General features: G+C 38.9%; 1 protein-coding gene across 8 annotated transcripts in view; it reads right to left on the reverse strand.

The window, feature by feature from the left end:
• Nucleotides 1-20,463, reverse strand: part of LOC131685173 (spectrin beta chain, non-erythrocytic 1) — a 418,083-nt gene that overhangs the window by 103,808 nt on the left and 293,812 nt on the right. For all 8 annotated transcript variants that reach the window (XM_058968702.1, XM_058968703.1, XM_058968705.1 and 5 more), the window contains one exon: nucleotides 5,796-5,968. In XM_058968702.1, coding sequence (XP_058824685.1) covers nucleotides 5,796-5,915 — 120 coding nt within the window. In that variant the 5' untranslated portion in view covers nucleotides 5,916-5,968. The remainder of the gene's footprint in view (nucleotides 1-5,795; nucleotides 5,969-20,463) is intronic.

Below are 20,463 nucleotides of genomic sequence, written 5' to 3' on the forward strand. Positions count from 1 at the left end.
TCCAATAAGGTGAATGTACTTAGTTTTTAAATTCTGGGGGTATTATAGGTCACTATAATCGAGACTAAATAAAACAATGTACGCGCCTAGAAAATCAGCGCTTCAACTTTTATTTGAAGAGTATTAATACTGGAGATTATTTAAAAATTAATAACACAAACAATACATGCGATCCATTGACGTCATTCAGGTAAGAAAATCAAATGAAAGTGGCAAATGATGTGAAAATTCATGAAACCGCGGAAGGAAATGTTGAAAACAGAAGTTTTTTCAACAGCTGCGTCTGGCTTTGTACTTGCGAATGACTTATTCGGTGTCCTCGTCGTCGCCAGAGTGTGGAATTGAAGTTGCGCATTCCGGCTCACGTGGTTACTTAGCTGTGTGATGAGCACGTTTGCACTTCCTTCTCTTTTTCGATTTTGTTTTTTTTTTCGATTATCTACTTCAACAAAACCTTAAACTATCATATTGCTAACTCACGCGAAATATTTGACGCGCTTTCATTCATGAAGGGAAGTTTCCATTTCACACGAGCACGAAATGTTTTGAACAGAATTGTGTTGAAATTGTGTTCTTTGTGTCCTCTTCATTTCGTTTTAGCATTTTTCGCATGGAATTTCGCACAATTTTCCTATCAAAATAATTTCCCCAAACGGCCGACCTCTCGTGCCCCAAGCTCATGTTTCATGTGGATGTCTGTATTTTTTAACAAAAATATCAAAAATCCATCGTAAAAATCGTGTTCAGCATTAATTTTCACATAAGAAATCTCATTTTACATTTTTTTACATTGATTAAATGTACTGTACTGAGGACAAAAGATAATGCGTTTTCGCAGAACAACGCACGAAAATATAAATGACGCCGTAACTAATACAGCTGATCCTCAGTAACATCCGAAATGACAGTAGTCTACGATGTTCTCTACCGTGTATCTAATTCATGCAACATGCGCGACCTCTGTAATAACATAGCAAAGATGCTGCCGTATATCTATTGTACTCCCATACCTATTTGACCCAATTCTACTCTACCTTAACCCTTTCATACCCAACTTTTTTCTAATGCATGCAGGGTTTCAAAACTATTTTTCCTTGAAAACAGCGGGGTCAAGAAACACGAAAAGCCTTTTTTCATAAAGATAGGTGCTTCCCTCGCAGTGCTAGAAGCTGCTCAATTTTTATCTTCCAATGCTCAATACAATTCTCCTAGAATATTTACAATAGTCCAATTGTGTGGAAAATGTAGCCAAAGACAGTCTAAATTGATAAGTTTTGTCGATTTTCAATAATATTGCAACATAACGAAGATATATGAAAAATTCATTTTCCGTCGTCAACGTAAACTGTTCCCAGCAACACTGCTCCATCTGAATCCAATCAGACTAATTGCAATAACTTCAGTTTTAGAGCTATTCCTTGGATCTATTAATACTCAAATGAAAGGCAATAGTCACATTTATCAGCCTTACTAGTTTTTGTGAGCAAATTTTGCCCTAATCAAAAGCTATATCTGTTTAACCCTTTCATGCCCAACTTTTTTTTAGTTCAGGTAGAGTTGCAAAACTATTTTTCCTTGAAAACGGTGGAGTCAAGAAACACGAAAAGCCTTTTTTCATAAAGATAGGTGTTTCCCTCGCAGTGTTACAAGCTGCTCAATTTTTACCTTCCAATGCTCAATACAATACTCCAATAGTCCAATTGTGTGGAAAATGTAGCCAAAGACAGTCTAAATTGATAAGTTTTGTCGATTTTCAATAATATTGCAACATAACGAAGATATACGAAAAATTCATCAACGTAAACTGTCCCTGGCAGCACTGCTTCGTCGGAATCCAATCAGACTAATTGCATTAACTTGAGTTCCTTGTAACTGTTAATACTCAAATGAAAGGCAATATTCACATTTATTAGCCTTACTTGTTTTTGTGAGCAAATCTTGCCTCAATCAAAAGTTATAGCTGTTTAAAAACGTTGTTGTCCATAAACAACATGGGCATGAATGGGTTAAATTATCCAATCCGATCTTCCCGAATGAACCGAATTCACGAATTGGACACCGGTAAAAAGTGACCAACAAATCCTAGGAAGGGTTTCCCACTAAAGGGCGAACATGAAATTATTGCGACACCGAAAATGTTATGCCAATTTTCTTATAATGTTTAAAATCAAACCAAAATTTTAGGGTAGTTTTATACGCATATTTACTTCAAAGACCAAAAGAAAAGTTAATCGGTGGAGCCTTGAGTGTAAAATTGAACGCATTTTCGCTTGATGCCCTCCATCAAAGTATTTACAGTGTCATCCGGTACCAGTTTCTCAGTTTTTTTCCATTTTCTTAACATGTCCTTCTCGTCTTTGACTGCCTTCTTGCTCTTCCGAAGTTCCCGCTTCATCATTGCCCAGTACTGCTCCACCGGGCGCAGCTCCGGACAGTTTGGCGGATTCATGTCCTTTGGAACAAAATGGACAGAATTGGCCTCATACCACTCCAGGACACTTTTAGAATAGTGGCATGATGCCAAATCTGGCCAAAATAGCGGAGCTTCGTCGTGCTGCTGCAAGAACGGCAAAAGGCGCTTCTCGAGGCACTCAGATTTGTAGATCTCGCCATTTACTGTGCCCTTTGTCATGAAAGGCTCACTCCTCAGTCCGCAAGAGCAGATGGCCTGCCAAATGAGATATTAAATTTAAATTTGTCGTCCACATAGAACTTGCTCTCTCCGGTGAAAAACTCCAACCTCGGAATTTGCTTAAAATCGGCTTTTATATACGTTTCGTCGTTCACCACACAGCAGCCATATTTTGTCAGCATCTTCTCGTAGAGCTTCCGTGGCCAAGTTTTAGCCGTCGATTGTTGCCGCTCATCGCGGTTTGGGAAGTTCTGTACCTTGTGTGTATGTAGTCCAGCTCTCTTCTTTGCATTCTGGACGTAGCTCTGCGACATGCCGATCTTTTTAGCCAAATCACGGCTTGAGACGTTGGGATTTGCTTTAATCATCCGCTTCACCTTTCCCTCCGTCTTTTTGTTCTCCGGTCCCGGTTTTCTTCCAGCTCCTTTGCCGTGGTCCAACGTCAACCGCTCATGGAACCGCTTCAACACTCAGAAGACGGTTGAATGGTGAATGTTCAACATTTTTCCCAACTGCCGGTGCGACAGGTCAGGAAATTCCAGGTGTTTGGAAAGAATTTGTTCTCTCGACTCGCGTTGGTTCACCTCCATTTTCGTTGAATCGAAAAACACGACTTCGAGTTTGACAGCATGTAAACAATACACATCAATGATAAAGTGTGCAAAATTTGGTTGATTTTTACCCAATGGTAAAAAAGTTATGCCCTGTTGAATGTGTCGCAATAATTTCGTGTTCGCCCTTTAATCTATCATATACGCCAGTTCTGCAACCATTCCCTGAACCCGTCGTCACAAATACTCAGATGAACACATACACATATAGACATATGACTGGCACATAACAATTGTACCCTAGTAACAATTGAGGTTTTATGGTCGTTTTATAGCCACTCATAAAACCTAGATTGCACTTGCAGCATGCTATAAAACTTCAATTGTTACTTGGGGTACACCAGTACTAAAACAGCAATTATCACAACACAACCACTAATAGGTTTCTACTTTTACATTTTTATTAATGCAGCCTGTGCACAATGACGAAGTCGACCGATAAATCGGCACACAATGACCCTGCGAGCTGTGGATACAAACATTGCCATTAAGCTATTGAACAATGTTTGCAAACACAGCCCACAGAAAAAGTCAATCCACGGTGACCCGCCAATCGGCCACGCCAGTGTGCACAGGCTGTTGATTGACCGTTAGTTAGGGCTGGTGCAAAGTATGAAAAAACACAAAACATAAAAAGCCCTTAAGTCATCTCGGTCTCCTCGATGCACCACTATTGAGGCGTAATGCAACAGTTGTCTGTTTTTTCAATCAATGCACAAATATGCTTGATGATGTTTGCAGTACCGTCAAATCCGTCAATCTTGGAGAGGTTATTACCTGCTTATTCAATTTAAAATTGGAATATGTTACAACTAAATCACAGATAACAGACATCCAGGTTCGAACAAACAAGTTTAAAATACTTGTTTTGCTATTTGAACTAATATCCGTTAGAGCGCTACGGCCCGTATCCTGGCATATTACAGTATAACTACGACGGTCACTTGGACATCAATTGTGAGGTCCTCTGTCAATTCAGTAAAACTCATGCACTAAACGTTAACATTACAGTTACCTTTGAGCCGTGAAATGTTTTTTCTCAATTTTGACGCTCTAGATGGATGTTTGTTCTCTGTGCCTAAATTGCTGGTACTTCTCAGTTTTGCACGACCCAGAGGGAACTTGGCCTTAATCCCACTGCTCTGTCATCGATGTTATGTTATATTAGTTACGGAATATTGTTTGATTTGGGCCTTTCATAAACCATGTCTAGCAAAAAAAAATAGTCTAAAATACACTTCCCCTCCAAGCATATTGCAAATTGTTGTTAGTTTTATTATCCCCGATCCAATAATGTGTCTCAATTTCATCTTTAGTTTTTATCTCTTTCGCAACTATCAATACGCGACATAATTTATGAACATATATTCAAAGCAGACAATCCAATGAAAAATAGGATTGACAGGATTTTAGTGCGCTTTAGCACCTTGTGTCACATCTTTATGTTTGTTATATATACTAAGAATACCAGATTATGTGACGTGATGGCCGGAAGATTAGAGAAGCAAACTCCCTTCGCCCCCAACATTACCCGCCCATATGTTTTTCGTGACAAAATTAATAGAAGCTCTGCATAGTTTTCTTAGTACCACCAGCAGCTAGTACGAATTTATATAAATCCTAAGTACGCCCCCCCAAATCTCGACGGAACTGCCAACCATAACTGATAATCTGAATAATCAAAGCACTAGCAATGTTTTCCCTAACAGGAAAAAAGATACTGCAAAACTTCAAGGTCTGATTAAGCAATTTGTTTTATTTTTAGTGTTCATTGGAGAAAAAATCGCCGTCTATCCACAAAATGTCACCAGTAGGTATTTCCACTCTCCATACCCATTTCGTGTTGTTATGGGGGCATAGGAGTTTTTAACCAAGTTTTCTGATCCATTTTAGATTTTTTTTATCCTAAACTCTTCTTGAAATATCCATAGTACCTTCTTCGAAGACATTTGTTTTCAAGATTTTATGTCGGTCCTCAACATTGTGTTCGACGATTTGTTTATTCATATTTATCTTCCGTCGGTCTCTGTTCGCTGCCAGTGCCCATCACCAACATAGGTGACAACATATGCAACTTTTCATCGAAGTAAAACGTGACCACAGATTTTAAGCTCAGCAAATCACAACGATCTCGGCTGGGATTGATCTCAGACCCATTGGGTTTAGAAGCAGTCACGCTTACCACTGAACCATGGACCCCGTTCGACGATTCTGCATGCAAGCTCAGTCATATTTGCTTACGCGGAGCTTGGAACCATAACCTGCAAGTTTGTCGAAAATTCGAACATTCTTCAAGCGATTTGGAATACGTATTCTTAACATTATTGCTAATATTTTTCCAATATAGAAAACATTTATGTAGTATCCCTAGTAACACATGAGGTTTTATGGTAGTTTTAATGCTACTCACAAAACTAAGATTGCACTTGTAGCGTGCTATAAAACTTCAATGGTTACTTGGGATACTCCCTTAAGCATTTGAATAAACATCGGAAACACAAACAGCCTTCACTAATTTTTAAAACGAAGAAGGATCACCAAAACAGACTCACCTTGACTAGGAACGAGTTCATCCATTTCGTGAACGTTTTCTTCTGGATGTGCAACCGTTCCTCCTGTAGCGTTTTGATCCGCTCATTCTCGAACTTGTAGATGCCCTCGCGTTGCGTCATGTTGGAGCGTTGCTGTACCTGGATCGCATACCCACCGGGCTCATACTGTGAACCTGTGGAGAAGGAAAGAGAGGAAATTAATGAATAAACCTCGTCACAGAATGGTTAAAAGTTTCGATTTTTTTTGTGGTGTTGTTATTTGCCGCGCAATACCTGGCCTCTCGTGTTGATGACCGATGAGTCAATGAGGCGAAAGTTCGCTACCGACTAAACGACTGCTAAAGCTGTTAGTGATGATCGCATTCTGCGTGAGTTCGTCAAGTTTCTAGAAATCAGATAACGGGCCCCGATCGGACCGAGGTAGCAAAATTTAAACAAAAGTTGGACATATATTTCAGACGAAAATGCTAAGATGAAAGATTAATGGAGGAACAACTCATTCCGTAACTCCACGTTAGTAGGCAACTCAGTACTAAAATGAAATAATTAAATAAGGATCATCCGACTCTGTGAAGTTAACCGTTTCATGTTAAAGAGTTGAAAATATTATTTCAACATTTAAGCGTTAAATACCTTCACTCGGAATTTACTGGCCATATGAAAAAAGGCAACCAGCACGCCGCGGCGAGACCGCGCACTAGGCAAATATAATTATTTCTTCGCAAGTGTGGAGTCACTTTGGCCGCTCAACGGAGCAAACAAACTATTATTTGTCGTCTCACAAGGATTGCGTTAGATTCAGTAAATAGGTAGGTACGTACCCACGATTATACATGGGGACTAAGCAGTTTCGAAACCGAAGCGGTTCGTGTCCGAAAGGAGACGGCTTGAATGTGGGTAGGGCCGTTCAAACGAGCAATGCAAAAGTGACTAAGATATACATAATTCATGAGGGGGGCTTATGCACAAAAAATAATTCTTATCTGGCCGTTTATCAGTTTGTGTCATCGCGAACAAATAAATGATACTGGTGGTTCCAATGTTATTGATTTTTCTATATCTTTACATTAGGGGTTTGGTTTAAATTGATCGCTAGTACGCGCGGTTGAGAAGCAATCATCAAAACATCCAATGTGACCGGTTGGTTTTGAATAAACAATGGCAAACATAATTATCATTGTGCATTCGAAAAAAAAACTACTTTTGTATGCCGCATTTTGTAGTACAGCGAAGGCCCGATTTTATCAGCCTCCGATTTCGTCAGCCTTGTATGAACATCCATTTAATGGGCTCTAGCAGATGAACCAAGATAAATTCGAATAAATCCTTATTTGAACATATTTTTCTTATTTTAAAGCTGCAAAAAACGCAAAAAAAAAATTTTCATTTCGTTTTTTAATTTTTGCACTGGAAGACCTCTTTAAGGAAATTTAAAATAAATAATTAGAAATGGTTATTAAGCTATGTCTAGAAGCGAAAGATGAATATTTTAACAGCTTCGGTTTATTGAAAAGTAATAAAAAATATGTCCAGATTTTGTCAATATCCCCATTTTGTCAGCATAAAATACAACAAGGGGCCGATAAAAACGGGTCTTCTTTGTAAAAGGAAAAGGATTAAAAATTTCATTTTACATTTCTCCAGAATCGGTTTTATTAGCATTTTTGGTATGGAATTTGCGTTTCGACTTCATTTCATCAGAATCCGGCAGTAACTTAGTGACAGGACTAAGCTAGCGCCGGATTGACGCTAGCTCCAAAAATGAAAACACTATTTGTGCTCTGCGTGATGTTCCGCGATCCGCAGAAACACAAATAGTATGTTCTTTTTTGGAGCTAGCGTCAAGCTGGTGCTTGTTTGGTCCTGTCACTAAGTTAGTATCGGATACTGATGAGACGAATTCGAAACGCAAATTCCGTAACTGATTCAGTTATAGGTTTTGTGCCATTAATGCGCAAATCTGGTTTAAAACAATTTTCTCCTTAGTGGAGAAAAATTGTTATAACCTTAATTTCTCTCCACTAAGGAGGTATATAGCTAGAACATTTTTGTATTATCAATTATAAAAATAAACATCAATTGGCTATTAATAGTCTAGATTTGAGATCTGAATTAAGCGGCGTTATTAGATTTTGTGTACCATGTCTTGTTCTCAAATTGCGCAATTTTATAGTAAAGACCAATCTGCTTCGCTTAGAACCTGGCAGATGAGTTGGAAGGTATTGAATTCGATCAGGAGAAACACTCGTATCGGAATGTCACTAAAAAGTACGGTGCCATCCATTGTCCTGTTTGGAAGATCCTTTCGTTAATTGAGTGCCTCCAAGCATCCGAACCGGACGATTCAGCAGAATAAATGAAGGGTCCGCAGCATGCGTGCTCGGAAGTTGTACTATCGGGTTCAGCCCGGAAAAAATCCGTTCATAAATTCAAGAAAAAACATCACCATTTCGTGAACTGAACGATGTATGAAAACCGCGATCAAGATCCTAAAATTATGAATAATACGTCTTGTATTCATGAAACTATTTGTGTTACCAAAAAGCTAGCTCACCCCGAATATAGACATGGCGTTACATTCGAATGTTTGATTGTGTTACTGTTGTTGTTGTTGTCCCTGAACATGTTTAGTTTTTGCTACGATTCTTGTTCATAATTTGGGAATACACAGCTGACTATCAAACGATGTTCACGATTACAGGAGCTTATTCGCGATTTGTGTTATTTCTCATCACGTTACTGTGCTATTTTATTCATGAACTTACCATCGGATTTTTCTGTCAGACTGGTGGGACTTATGTTCATGATTTCAGGATATTAGTCACAATTTTCGTAATTTTTATTCACCTTATCGTGATATTTTCGTCATGTGGTTCATGTTCATGATTTTAGAATCTAAGTCACGATTTTTGATATCTTAATCACGATGATCATGATTTCAAGAACTCTGTCATGATCTTCATCATTTACATTAACGTTGTCGTGATATTTTAGTTCCGAGTAGAGGTTTATGTTTATTTATGTTCATTATTTCCGAACAGTCACAATTTTTGATATTTTTGTCACGAGTTGTGTGATTTTTGTTCATGATTTCAGGACTTTAGTGACAATATTCGTAATTTCTGTTCACGTTATCGTTATTTTATTCTATAGCTTACTTTCATGATATCAACAATTTTATCATGATATATTCGTAATTTCTCTCCGCCTTATGGCGAGCTGTCATTTTTTAATTACTATCAGTTTTTTTTTACTCCGAAAAACGTGACAATATGAACTGGTTCATAAAAATGTAACTGATTCGCGGTATCTTATTCTGTGAACTATATCACGAATGCGATTTATGGTGCTCAGCGAAATTTTTGTGTTCTGTCCAGACATTACACTGAACCTTATCACATGGATAACTATGTACGGAGTCCTGATAGTTTTCTTATATCTACTGCTCGTACTTATTACTGGTCGCTAGCAGCTGAATACTTCATGAAAAAGTGCATGGAACAAAATGATTCGACGAATAATACTCCAAATTTTGTGAAATAGCTCACGTGAAAATTTCATCGGCATGTTGCCTGGAATTTAAAAGGATTAGAGATATCTCCTAAATATCACAAACACGCAAAATAGATCGTAACTTAGGTACAAAGAATCATGAATCAGTTCACGAATCCGTGAATAATATTTTGTGATCTATTTGACGAGCACGAATGGTCAGACGTGATCGTTGTACTAGGAATCATGAACCTTTCGGTTCCGACAGCATGAAGTAACAAGTTACTTTACGCTTGTCCGGACATGCCGTAGACTCAGGTGATTCGCATTTCTAATGCCAAAAAACCCTGACTCCTACGGTAGCAGACAAAAAGTTAAGTCGCCGGTGAGCTCTAAGCTTGCATATATGATCCTTCCACGCTTTTCTAAACTTTCTCCCTTCAACTCCTTGCTCTCCCTTGAGTACTATGGCTCTAAATATTGAAAAATATACTTCACCTTCCAGTCCCTTGCTAATTAAATGTCGTAACAACTGTTGACAGTTCACGAGTGCATGAATAATATTTTATGATTTCGTGAACTAATTCACGAGCACGAAGCTATTTCTCGAGCACGGATAATGGATCGTGCCTAATATATTAGGAATCATGAACCAGTTCGTCCCACCCCACGAACGATTTATCTAGAAGATAATTATTGACAAAACTAGCTAACAAAAACGGACTAGCTCAATTTGCAGACATAGCCTTCCCTTCAAAAGAACGTAACCAGATACATTTCGAATATTCCGCCAACAACCAGGGTCCATCAAGAAAATTTCCATTCCCGGAAGATATTTGATAGAATCGGGAATTGGACCCTTTCAGCATCCATTTCCGATAATCCTCTGTAAAACTCCTCACGTTCAATTGGTTCAACTGGATGCAAGGACATTAGCTGCTAGGACCGAAGGTAGCAACTTCCGGGTGTGACCAATTCATGATCGCGCAAACATGTAGGTTTGCATATTCGCGCCCGAGATTCTAATGTACGTTTTTCAATTTTTTTTATTTTTGGAGTGGTGCAATTAAAGGTATGTACCGAAGTTTGGGGCGATCGTGTGGGAATTGGCGTTTGTATAATAGCAAATGAAATTGCATTAATAAATTCGTAGATTCTAATAGGCTCGCGAGAACGCGGGATGTAGCGTAGGGCACCTGTAAGAATGGTCATTTTGAATTTTCTAAACGGACTAATCACAAAGGCTAGGGCACCCTGAGTCCCCGCGAAAACCAATCGCACCCGTTCAAGGGGCACCGCAAAGCGATAAAAGTCAGAAAATTCCCACCCACGAGAAATCTCCACAACTCCAATACACGCCAATTGAAATGTCGTAGCCTTGTGACATATCGAAGAGAATTCTTCACCTGCAATTCGCTCCTCCGGAACCCAGGAAACCTCCGAAGAATATTCGGTCTCCAACCGTTCCCCGCTATTACAACTTCCAAAATTAAAAAAAATATCAACAACTGCATTATCAAACCCTAGTCCCATTCTGACCCAAAAGCCGCCCAAGCCCCAAAAAGTCAATTAAAAAAAAGGAAATCTTCGAAAAGACATTGGATTCCTACGCCCACGCACACCAAAACTATCTGGCATCAAAAATACGAATTCGAAACCTCACATGCACCCCTTGTGCGTCATAATGTCCCGGACGTTATGACGCACATTCGATTTCGGATATTATGTCGATATCCTGTATACTGTGACGCACTTATAGTTTCGGATTTTGTGACGCATAAAAACTGCATCATAATGTCCCAGATCATATCTTCTCATAATAATGTGCGTCGTAGCGTTCAGGATATTATGACGCAGAAGGATGCGTCATAAGGCCCGAAAATAAATTCATCTCATAAAGTCCGAAATCATCCTAGTGTCACAACGTCCGAGATCTTCACTACGGTATAATATTCGAGAGTATACGACGCACACAATATTGGGATGACGCAGATGCACTCCAGGATTCAATGACGCACTCATAAATTCGGATTGCGTGGATCATGGCGCATTAGAACTACGTCATAACGTCCCAGGTCATAATGTCCCAAAGAATGGTCGTCATGTTGTCTTGGAGGGAAACCAGGCATGCGGCATATCTTATGTAGCAGTCAATTTCATGGACACTGTGACGCAAGAAAAGTTTCGGATATTATGGACTCATAAGAACTGCGTCATAATGCCCCAATGCTGTATGATCTGGGACGCTATGACGCACAGTGGCACCTCTTCATACAAAGTTGTGACAAAATTATAAAAAATGGTCTATTTGGCTAAAACTTGGGATTTTAACTAATTTTGGATCGCTGAATCCATTTTTGCTATCAGTTTTGAAATTTCTCATTTCGTTTTTTCGACTACTTTTATGTAAACCCACCCATTTAAAGGCATTGGTCGTTAAAGGGTTAATATACACGTTAATCATAGTAGCCAATCACATCGGATAGCAGAAATGGTTGACAAAACTAGTAAAAATCACTAATATTTCAGTAATATGATGTTGTTTAGATAACCAATTTGCAAGGAGATTTACTAGCTACAGGGCGTCTCCATATGGGTATTTTCAAAAACATAGATATACCAACTTCGGCGCAAAAATGCGAGAGATGAGGCCTATGAATCTTGAAACTACAGTAAATTTTGAGTCAGATTGAGATGGGAGACCATCTCAAAAATTGGAAGACGTATAAAGATAAATTACTGATATGACATAAAAATTTTCAATTGGGGTTTTTTTATGCAGAACACACATTAATATTCATTCGTTTTTCAAATGCACTTAAAATTGCTCCAATCGGCTTTGTAGTTCTTGAGATATCGTCGCTTGAAATTCTAAGGTACTAACAATTCTAATGAATTGAATTGAACAGAAATCCTCGACATCACTTGCTTCAATAAAATGTAAAAATTCATTTTTAATCCGATTATCGTAAAATTTTGGGATACTTTTATTCAAACTGAGAGAAAAACAAAATAAATATTTACAAAAGAATTACAAGACATTTATTTTGGGGTTTTGTCACTCGTCGTGCCACTGTGTGACGCAGCACCTGTGTGTCAAAAAATATGAAACAATGAGAGCGTCATATTATTCCGAACATTACGACGCAATACTACTACGGCATAACATCCCAATATCAGTGTGCGTCAATCCCGGACATTATAAGGCAGGACTAGTTTCGGATGGTGTGACACAAGAATGATTTCGGATTGGCTCATTCTTCTACGTCATAATGTCCTGGACGTTATCACGCTGACTGTAGTGGGACGTTATAACCTGGGAAGTTATGACGCAGTATCTGTGCGTCATAATACTGGACACCATTGTGACATAAAATCCGAAAAAGACAGGGCATAATAACGTCCGGGACATTATCACGCACCAGGCTACGCCATAACAACCGGAAACAGATCTGCGCCATATGGTCCCGAACATTATGATTCACACTCATTTTAGGATTCTATGGCACATCCCTTGTGCGTCATAATGTCCCAGACGTTATGACTCGTCTCCTGTTGGGACCTTATGACCTGGTACGTTATAACGCAGTGCCTATGCGTGCGTCATATCCGAAACTATGCGTGCGTCATAAAGGGCGAACACGAAATTATTGCGACACATTCAACAGGGCATAACTTTTTTACCATTGGGTAAAAATCAACCAAATTTTGCACACTTTCACATTGATGTGTATTGTTTACATGCTGTCAAACTCGAAGTCGTGTTTTTCGATTCAGCAAAAATGGAGGTGAACCAACGCGAGTCGAGAGAACAAATTCTTTCCAAACACCTAGAATTTCCTGACCTGTCGCACCGGCAGTTGGGAAAAATGTTGAACATTCACCATTAAACCGTCTCCAGAGTGTTGAAGCGGTTCCAGGAGCGGTTGACGTTGGACCACGGCAAAGGAGCTGGAAGAAAACCGGGACCGGAGAACAAAAAGACGGAGGGAAAGGTGAAGCGGATGATTAAAGCAAATCCCAACGGCTCAAGCCGTGATTTGGCTAAAAAGATCGGCATGTCACAGAGCTACGTCCAGAATGCAAAGAAGAGAGCTGGACTACATACATACAAAGTACAGAACTTCCCAAACCGCGATGAGCGGCAACAATCGACGGCTAAAACTCGGGCACGGAAGCTCTACGGGAAGATGCTGACAAAATATGACTGCTGTGTGATGGACGACGAAACGTATATAAAAGCCGATTTTAAGCAAATTCCGGGGTTGGAGTTTTTTTACCGGTAAGAGCAAGTTCTATGTGGACGACAAATTTAAGAAGAAGAAAATATCGAAGTTCGCCTCCAAATATCTCATTTGGCAGGCCATCTGCTCTTGCGGACTGAGGAGTGAGCCTTTCGTGACAAAGGGCACAGTAAATGGCGAGATCTACAAATCTGAATGCCTCGAGAAGCGCCTTTTGCCGTTCTTGCAGCAGCACGATGAAGCCCCGCTATTTTGACCAGATTTGGCATCATGCCACTATTCTAAAAGTGTCCTGAAGTGGTATGAGGCCAATTCTGTCCATTTTGTTCCAAAGGACATGAATCCGCCAAACTGTCCGGAGCTGCGCCCGGTGGAGCAGTACTGGGCAATGATGAAGCGGGAACTTCGGAAGAGCAAGAAGACAGTCAAAGACGGAAAGGACATGTTAAGAAAATGGAAAAAAAAACTGAGAAACTGGTACCGGATGACACTGTAAAGACTTTGATGGAGGGCGAAAATGCGAAAATGCGTTCAATTTTACACTCAAGGCTCCATCGATTAACATTTCTTTTGGTTTTTGAAGTAAATATATGTATAAAACAACCCTAAAATTTTGGTTTGATTTTAAACATTATAAGAAAATTGGCTTGACATTTTCGGTGTCGCAATAATTTCGTGTTCGCCCTTTATTAGCCCGGACTACATGACGCAATACCTCTGCGTCATAATATTCCAATGTTCGTGTTCGAAAAGAAGGGTCTCTCAAGGTACAAAACTGGTGACCAAGTCGGTTCTGTCAGATACTGATGAGACAAATTCGAAACGCAAATCCGTGGTATCCAAAGTTGCTTTATCTGTCCTTTAGATTGTAATATAGTCAAGCGTAACGCATTGTTGAATATATTATAAGCAATCAATAGGTCTATGCTTGCGGGACTTCATACCTGACCAGCTGTTTGGTTGTGAGCACAAGACGTGTTTCGTTTGGGTTCAGTGTCTATCTAGTCACCAAGTCCGTACTGCCAGATACTGATGGCCAGAAACGATGGCGAAACACAAATTTCTTGACTTATTCAGTTAGGTGAAACCTTTCACGCAGAAAGTGACTTTAAACCATAATTTTCTGTTCAAGGCGGAATATAACATTGCTGCGCATTTGATTACTAACTAGTTGTCCTGTCAATAAACAGAACTTCTTGCAATGTCGCAAGTTAGAATTCGTTTTGGTGTGGTCTCACGTAGTTTTTTTTTATAAGTTTGGACTGACGTTAACCTGGTGCATTAATTAAGTGCCAGATACTGAGCATGAGCTTGAGCTTGTGCGACCACCCCTGGCTGCTACTGCGTTATCGATCGGGACTAGCTGAAGTTACATAGGGAATCAGTAGATAATTATGCTTGGAAGTAGCGAAACATCTTTCAATGTGCAACTCCTGGTAATCCTAAAGCGTTTTTGATCAATACCGGCGCCGGCCAGGCCCGAACGTAGATCGCGGAAGGAAAGAGAAGGAATGGTTAGTCCGATACTTGCTTTTGCTAGAGGCCGTATATACTACTGCGCACCGCACAAGTATCACGGGAGGAGGATATTTTTGTTAGTAAGAGTATAGAAGTTGGATCTACTGCTTCTTTACCGACGTCAGAGAAGTGATTCCAACTACCTGGACTAGATACCGATCCACCAATTTCATGGAGCGGGGACCAACGGCTTTACTTCCCTTCCGAAGGAAGACGTGACCAAAGATTTTTTCACCTCAGAAAAATCTCAACGACCTCGGCTGGAATTGAGCCCAGGCCAACTGGAATGAGTGGCGGTCACGCTTACCACTCAACCACCGGCGCCGTCCATCAATTAAGTGCCAGATACTGAGGAGACGAAGTCAACACGCAAATGTCTTGATTTATTAACATATGATTACTTAGCTATCTAGTTTCAGTAAAAAATTGAAAATCCTGCTGAATTTGAGTTCTAGACCACTGTGCTATATAGCATTGGCAAAAAATGTTAAATTTTCCAAGTGAAGTCCCCCTTCATATTGCTACAAATAGCAAAGTAAGCTTTCAAGTCATTTGATACATAATTTTAGAAATTACGAAAACTTCGCTGCTCAGTCCCTTAGTTACAAATTGCTTGCTTGATTTTTTATTGGAAAATTGAAATTCCGTCAATTAGCACAAAAGGTAACCTCAAGCAGTTTGTGTCGTCATCTATTTTGAGGCAACCAAATTTAGACAGAAAATTACAGCTTCCTCAAGCGCCATTCTACCAAATGGTATTTGCTCAGGAACAGAAATTGTGTCTCCATTTTTTTGGGAGCTAGCGTCAATCCGGCGCTAGCTTTGTCCTGCCCCTAACTTAGTGACGGATTCTGATGAGACGCAAACTCCACAACTAATTTAGTTATAGGTTTTGTGGTCTTCACGCGCAAAGAAGGCCTTAAACTATTTTCTCCCTAATGAAGAAAGAATAGTTTTTACCTAAACTGTTCTCCACTAAGGAGAAATCTAGAGAAAATTTTCAATAGGACGTAAGTCACATTGAGAGCCTCTCTTTGTTTACTTTCTCTTTTGTTTATTACGACGTCATTACAACACATTGAACTAATTTTCCAGTACATATCGAAAGCCGACGGATTTTACTAGAATATTATGCAAAGAGAAGAGTAGTAAATGTTGAAATGGTCGAGTAATAAACAGAAGAGAAAGACCCCAAAGAGAATCTCTCATTGTTACTTACGTCCTATTCTAAATTTTCTCTAGAAATATAGTATAGTGCATCTTCATTGGTTTGCTAAATTAAACCAAATGTTTCGGATTCATTTGTTCTCTAGTTGACTAGGGGAACACAAATTGTGTCTCCGTTTTTTGGAGCTAGCTTAGTCCCGTCCCTAAACTAGTGTCGGATTCGAAATCGAAACACAAATTCCATAACTAATGAGGTATCAATTATTGTGATATTTTTTCTCATTTCCATTGAATAAGGACACATGAACAAGCAGGAAACATTTCCCCTGGCTTTCCCAAAAGGTCACAACTCATTCGGAACCATTGGTAGTTGACCATGCTTTGAGTCGAAGAATTTCGCTAATTATTGTTATTTTTTCTCGATCACTCGTATTTAATTGAGCATGAGTCTCTAATTAATGAAGCAAATAAAGGATTTAATTGATGATTGCATTGCTCGTGACTATTTGATTCTCGTAGTTGCAAATTTTTCAGACGAAGAACCGGCGTTCGGGATCGTCTCGTTGATATTGGTATAGTCGCTAATTAGGTAAAGATAAAGCTGCAGCCTATGATACATTGTACAAATAGTCATGCTGGGATAATCATTCAATGGACCCAGTATACTTTATATTATGCAACCAATAATGTATCTAATGTGTCTATGAAGGATATATCCCTAAGAGTTGGCTTTTAATTACTCAATTATATATATTTTAATTGATGTGTCTATGTTGAGAAATTTGTTTATTAGATTAACATTTACAATAGATTTTTGTCATTGTTAGATTTTGTTTTTCATCAAGAAAAATCTAAAAAATATTGAACGAGTAATGCAAATCAACATTTCAGTAATCATCTTCGTCTCCAACAAAAAAATCATCTTAAAGCAGAAGAAAATGGGATGTGATGTGAAAAACAAAGAATGAATCTGTTACTCATACCAGAACTCGCACATTCCGAAATTAGTTTTCCTTACGCTTTAGCATACAAGCGAAAGTACCCTGGAACCTGCCAAGCACTCGAACGCATATGGCACATGCGCCACACCTATGCATGTACCGAAACGGACTTAACACCTAAGCCGGGAGCATAATAAACGATGAATAATGACCGATATCAATAAAATTTATTATTGAAGGTTATCGATTCCATCATCGAATCGATGAATGTTCCACTTTTGCGTAACGTAGCGTGCAGTAATGGGGGTAGCGAACCAATCGAAAAGTCGTGTGTGCGTCCGTGGTGGCAAATTCCTGTACCTACCGTCGTCGACGACATACGCAATTGATTACCATCGATAAGAGAGCAACAGCAGCGCAGTCAGCCGTGGACGGTAATTTATCGATTGTAGAATGTAAACAACTCTAATTGGCAGCACTTGCCACCCGTGTATGCGGGAAAGTTTTATTGGTCAGGGGGACCCTGCTATCGGAAATTAAGTTATTGCGGACATTTATTTCTGCTTAATTCATTAAAAATACAAAACTGATGATTGCACCTCGATTAAAATGGGGTCTCAATCAGATAAGGTTTAGATATGCAAACGAAATGAGGGACTGATAAAAGTGTTAATTGGAAGCAGCTAATGGTCGGGTGCTTCGTCATGATTATTTTGTACTTTTTAACTGGTGTTACATAGTTAGGGGTTTTATTTTTAGTGTCTAATCGCATCCTTATCAGACGTTGTCGTTAAACTCAATCGGGATCTAAAATAAATTCCTATGGCATATGTCCACATAAGGACGTTACATCATTAACAAGCATCTACTTTTGCCCATTTAGCTTGTTTAGTTGATGCTTAAAATATTCCACTTATTTTCGTTGGTCGTTTTCGGCAAGAATGACTGAGAGAGACGAAAGACTGGAAGTTTACATGATAGGTAGGTATTCTAGAGCGAATCAGTTATAAACATAAAACGAAAAACAAAACTGCTAGGCAGACATTTAGCATGATCAAAGGGAACAAAGGGAAGAATCAAGAAATATTTTGCAAGAAAAACGAACGATTTAAAAAATTTACTATTGCCATCTGATGAAATTCACATAAATCTGCAGCCAAAACTAATACAGCTACTAAGTAGCAAGCTTGCAAATTACGAGGACACACGTATATTTTAGATTATCGAATGCCTCCTGTCGTTTCGACCTGGAATATTTCTTTGATGATACCGCTCGACGACCGATTGCCAATACAGGAAAGGAACTTGATAAGGGGCAGCTATCAAAGTACAATCTGATGTGTTGTGTGTGTATTCTAAAATACCTCCAGAGCTGTTTCTCAATCGGTCTATCGCGCGCCAAACTGCTGTTGATTACTTTCTGAACGATTCAAAACATAAACATTGATTGGTTCACTTCGAAACGAAACGTACCGACGTTTGTCAATTTGTCAAGCAACGAGAATTGAGAGCAACTTTCGGGTATTTTAAAAAGATTATGAAACATTCAAATTGTTTAAAATGTTATAAATTATGCCGCGCCTAATTACAATGTTCGACAAAAATATTAGAAGGCGCAGCCCGGGTTGCACTAACTGTAGACGTAGGACTACACTACTTAATGTAAAATATTTATTTTCTTAGTATATTTAGAGTAATAATAAATCACGATGCGTTTTTGCAACGATTTTTTGAGTTGCTGTGTATTCATTCATAATTAGCCGTTGTAGTATGTATCTATTGGCAGAATCAAAGTAGAATAGGCGGAGTGGAAAGGAATCACATGAAATCAATGAATTGATCAAACGTAAATAATAAACTTTCGTTGTGCTTTCCATCGATTCGCGTAAATTTGCTGCTAAGGAAGTTTTCGTCTTTGCGCAAAGAAAGCACAGATTGCTATCATGCAGGGTACGCATGGAACCGCCAACAAATTAGATACCTACACATTAACCTCAAACATTGAACCCAAGCGAACAGTGTTCAGTTGTACAATGCTCAAATCAATCAGCTGTGTTTACTCACACAAATGTTCGTACACGAATGGATGATACGCACAAAGCAAAATGAGTTAATGCTGGGAAGAGCGAAAGAGACAACTAGTACCATGACGCTATGTTAACCGTGTTTACACATGGAGCTCGACTATTCAAGCGCTTTTGCGCACGTGTTTTATACAAATTGATGCGTTCGAGAAATGCGTGCCTGAAAGGAGCACAGCACAAGGGAAACCATGGTGTTTGATCGGAAAGCTCAGTCGCCTGTTGAATGGCACTGCGTAGCATTCCTTTACAGCCAGCGTAGCGGGCTTATCAGTCTGCTCACTGGTTGTGAAAGCACGTAACGAAATGCTCTACCTGTAGTTCAACAGGCAACTGAGCTTGACTGAACAATTCTGTTCCTTAAATAGTCGATGATGACGTCATTCATAGAAGCGTAGCTTGCTAGCTAGGATATAAATCTGTATTGCAAGACTTAGGAAGCGTTACCATCTTGTGTGCAAATACGTGGTATTTTGACTATGTCATACATTATTTAAATTTTTAATATCATAATATCAAAAATCTTATCTACTGGAATCTGTTCTTAGAAGTATTTCTGAGCAAAATGTGCAAAATTTTCGAAAATTTATCGTAAGATGACTGAATTATAAGCGTTGCAAACCTAACCACTTTTCGTTACATACCATTTTTGTTGAATTTGCAAAGTGCACTCCCAAATCGAAAACAAAGACATAGTCCTACGTCAAAAAGCAACTTGAGTGTGCTGAAAACGTATATTGTTTTTCGGCAAGCAGAAGGAAAATTATGAAAATGACTTTCCTTCTGTCTCTAGTACACCAGAAATCGATTTTATATGCATTTGATTTTCTTTTGTATTATCAATTATAAAAAGCCATGATGTACATTGAAGTGCTGAAATGAATAGCGTAATTAGATTTTGTATAGAATATCTCGATACGTAGTTTTCAAAATCGAATGAACTGAAGTAAATGTTCAAAATCAGTTTTTGACGGTCAACATAATATAATTTCGAAACAATCAACTTTGAAAATTTAGTGCCTTCGAAGAAGTTTTATGACATCATACAGCGCATCTCTTGAAAAAAAAATTACTGGTTAACCCCCTAACAGTTATTATTAAGAATTATCACATAAATAAAAAGTCAGATACTTGGTGTCCCCAGTAAAGTTATTGTTATTTGAAATAAATTTGTAGAAGACATGAAAGCTCTATGAATGCGGCATACCAAGATAAAAAATATTAA

The sequence above is a fragment of the Topomyia yanbarensis genome, chromosome 2 (assembly GCF_030247195.1).
Source record: "Topomyia yanbarensis strain Yona2022 chromosome 2, ASM3024719v1, whole genome shotgun sequence".
In the NCBI taxonomy this organism is placed as follows: domain Eukaryota; kingdom Metazoa; phylum Arthropoda; class Insecta; order Diptera; family Culicidae; genus Topomyia; species Topomyia yanbarensis.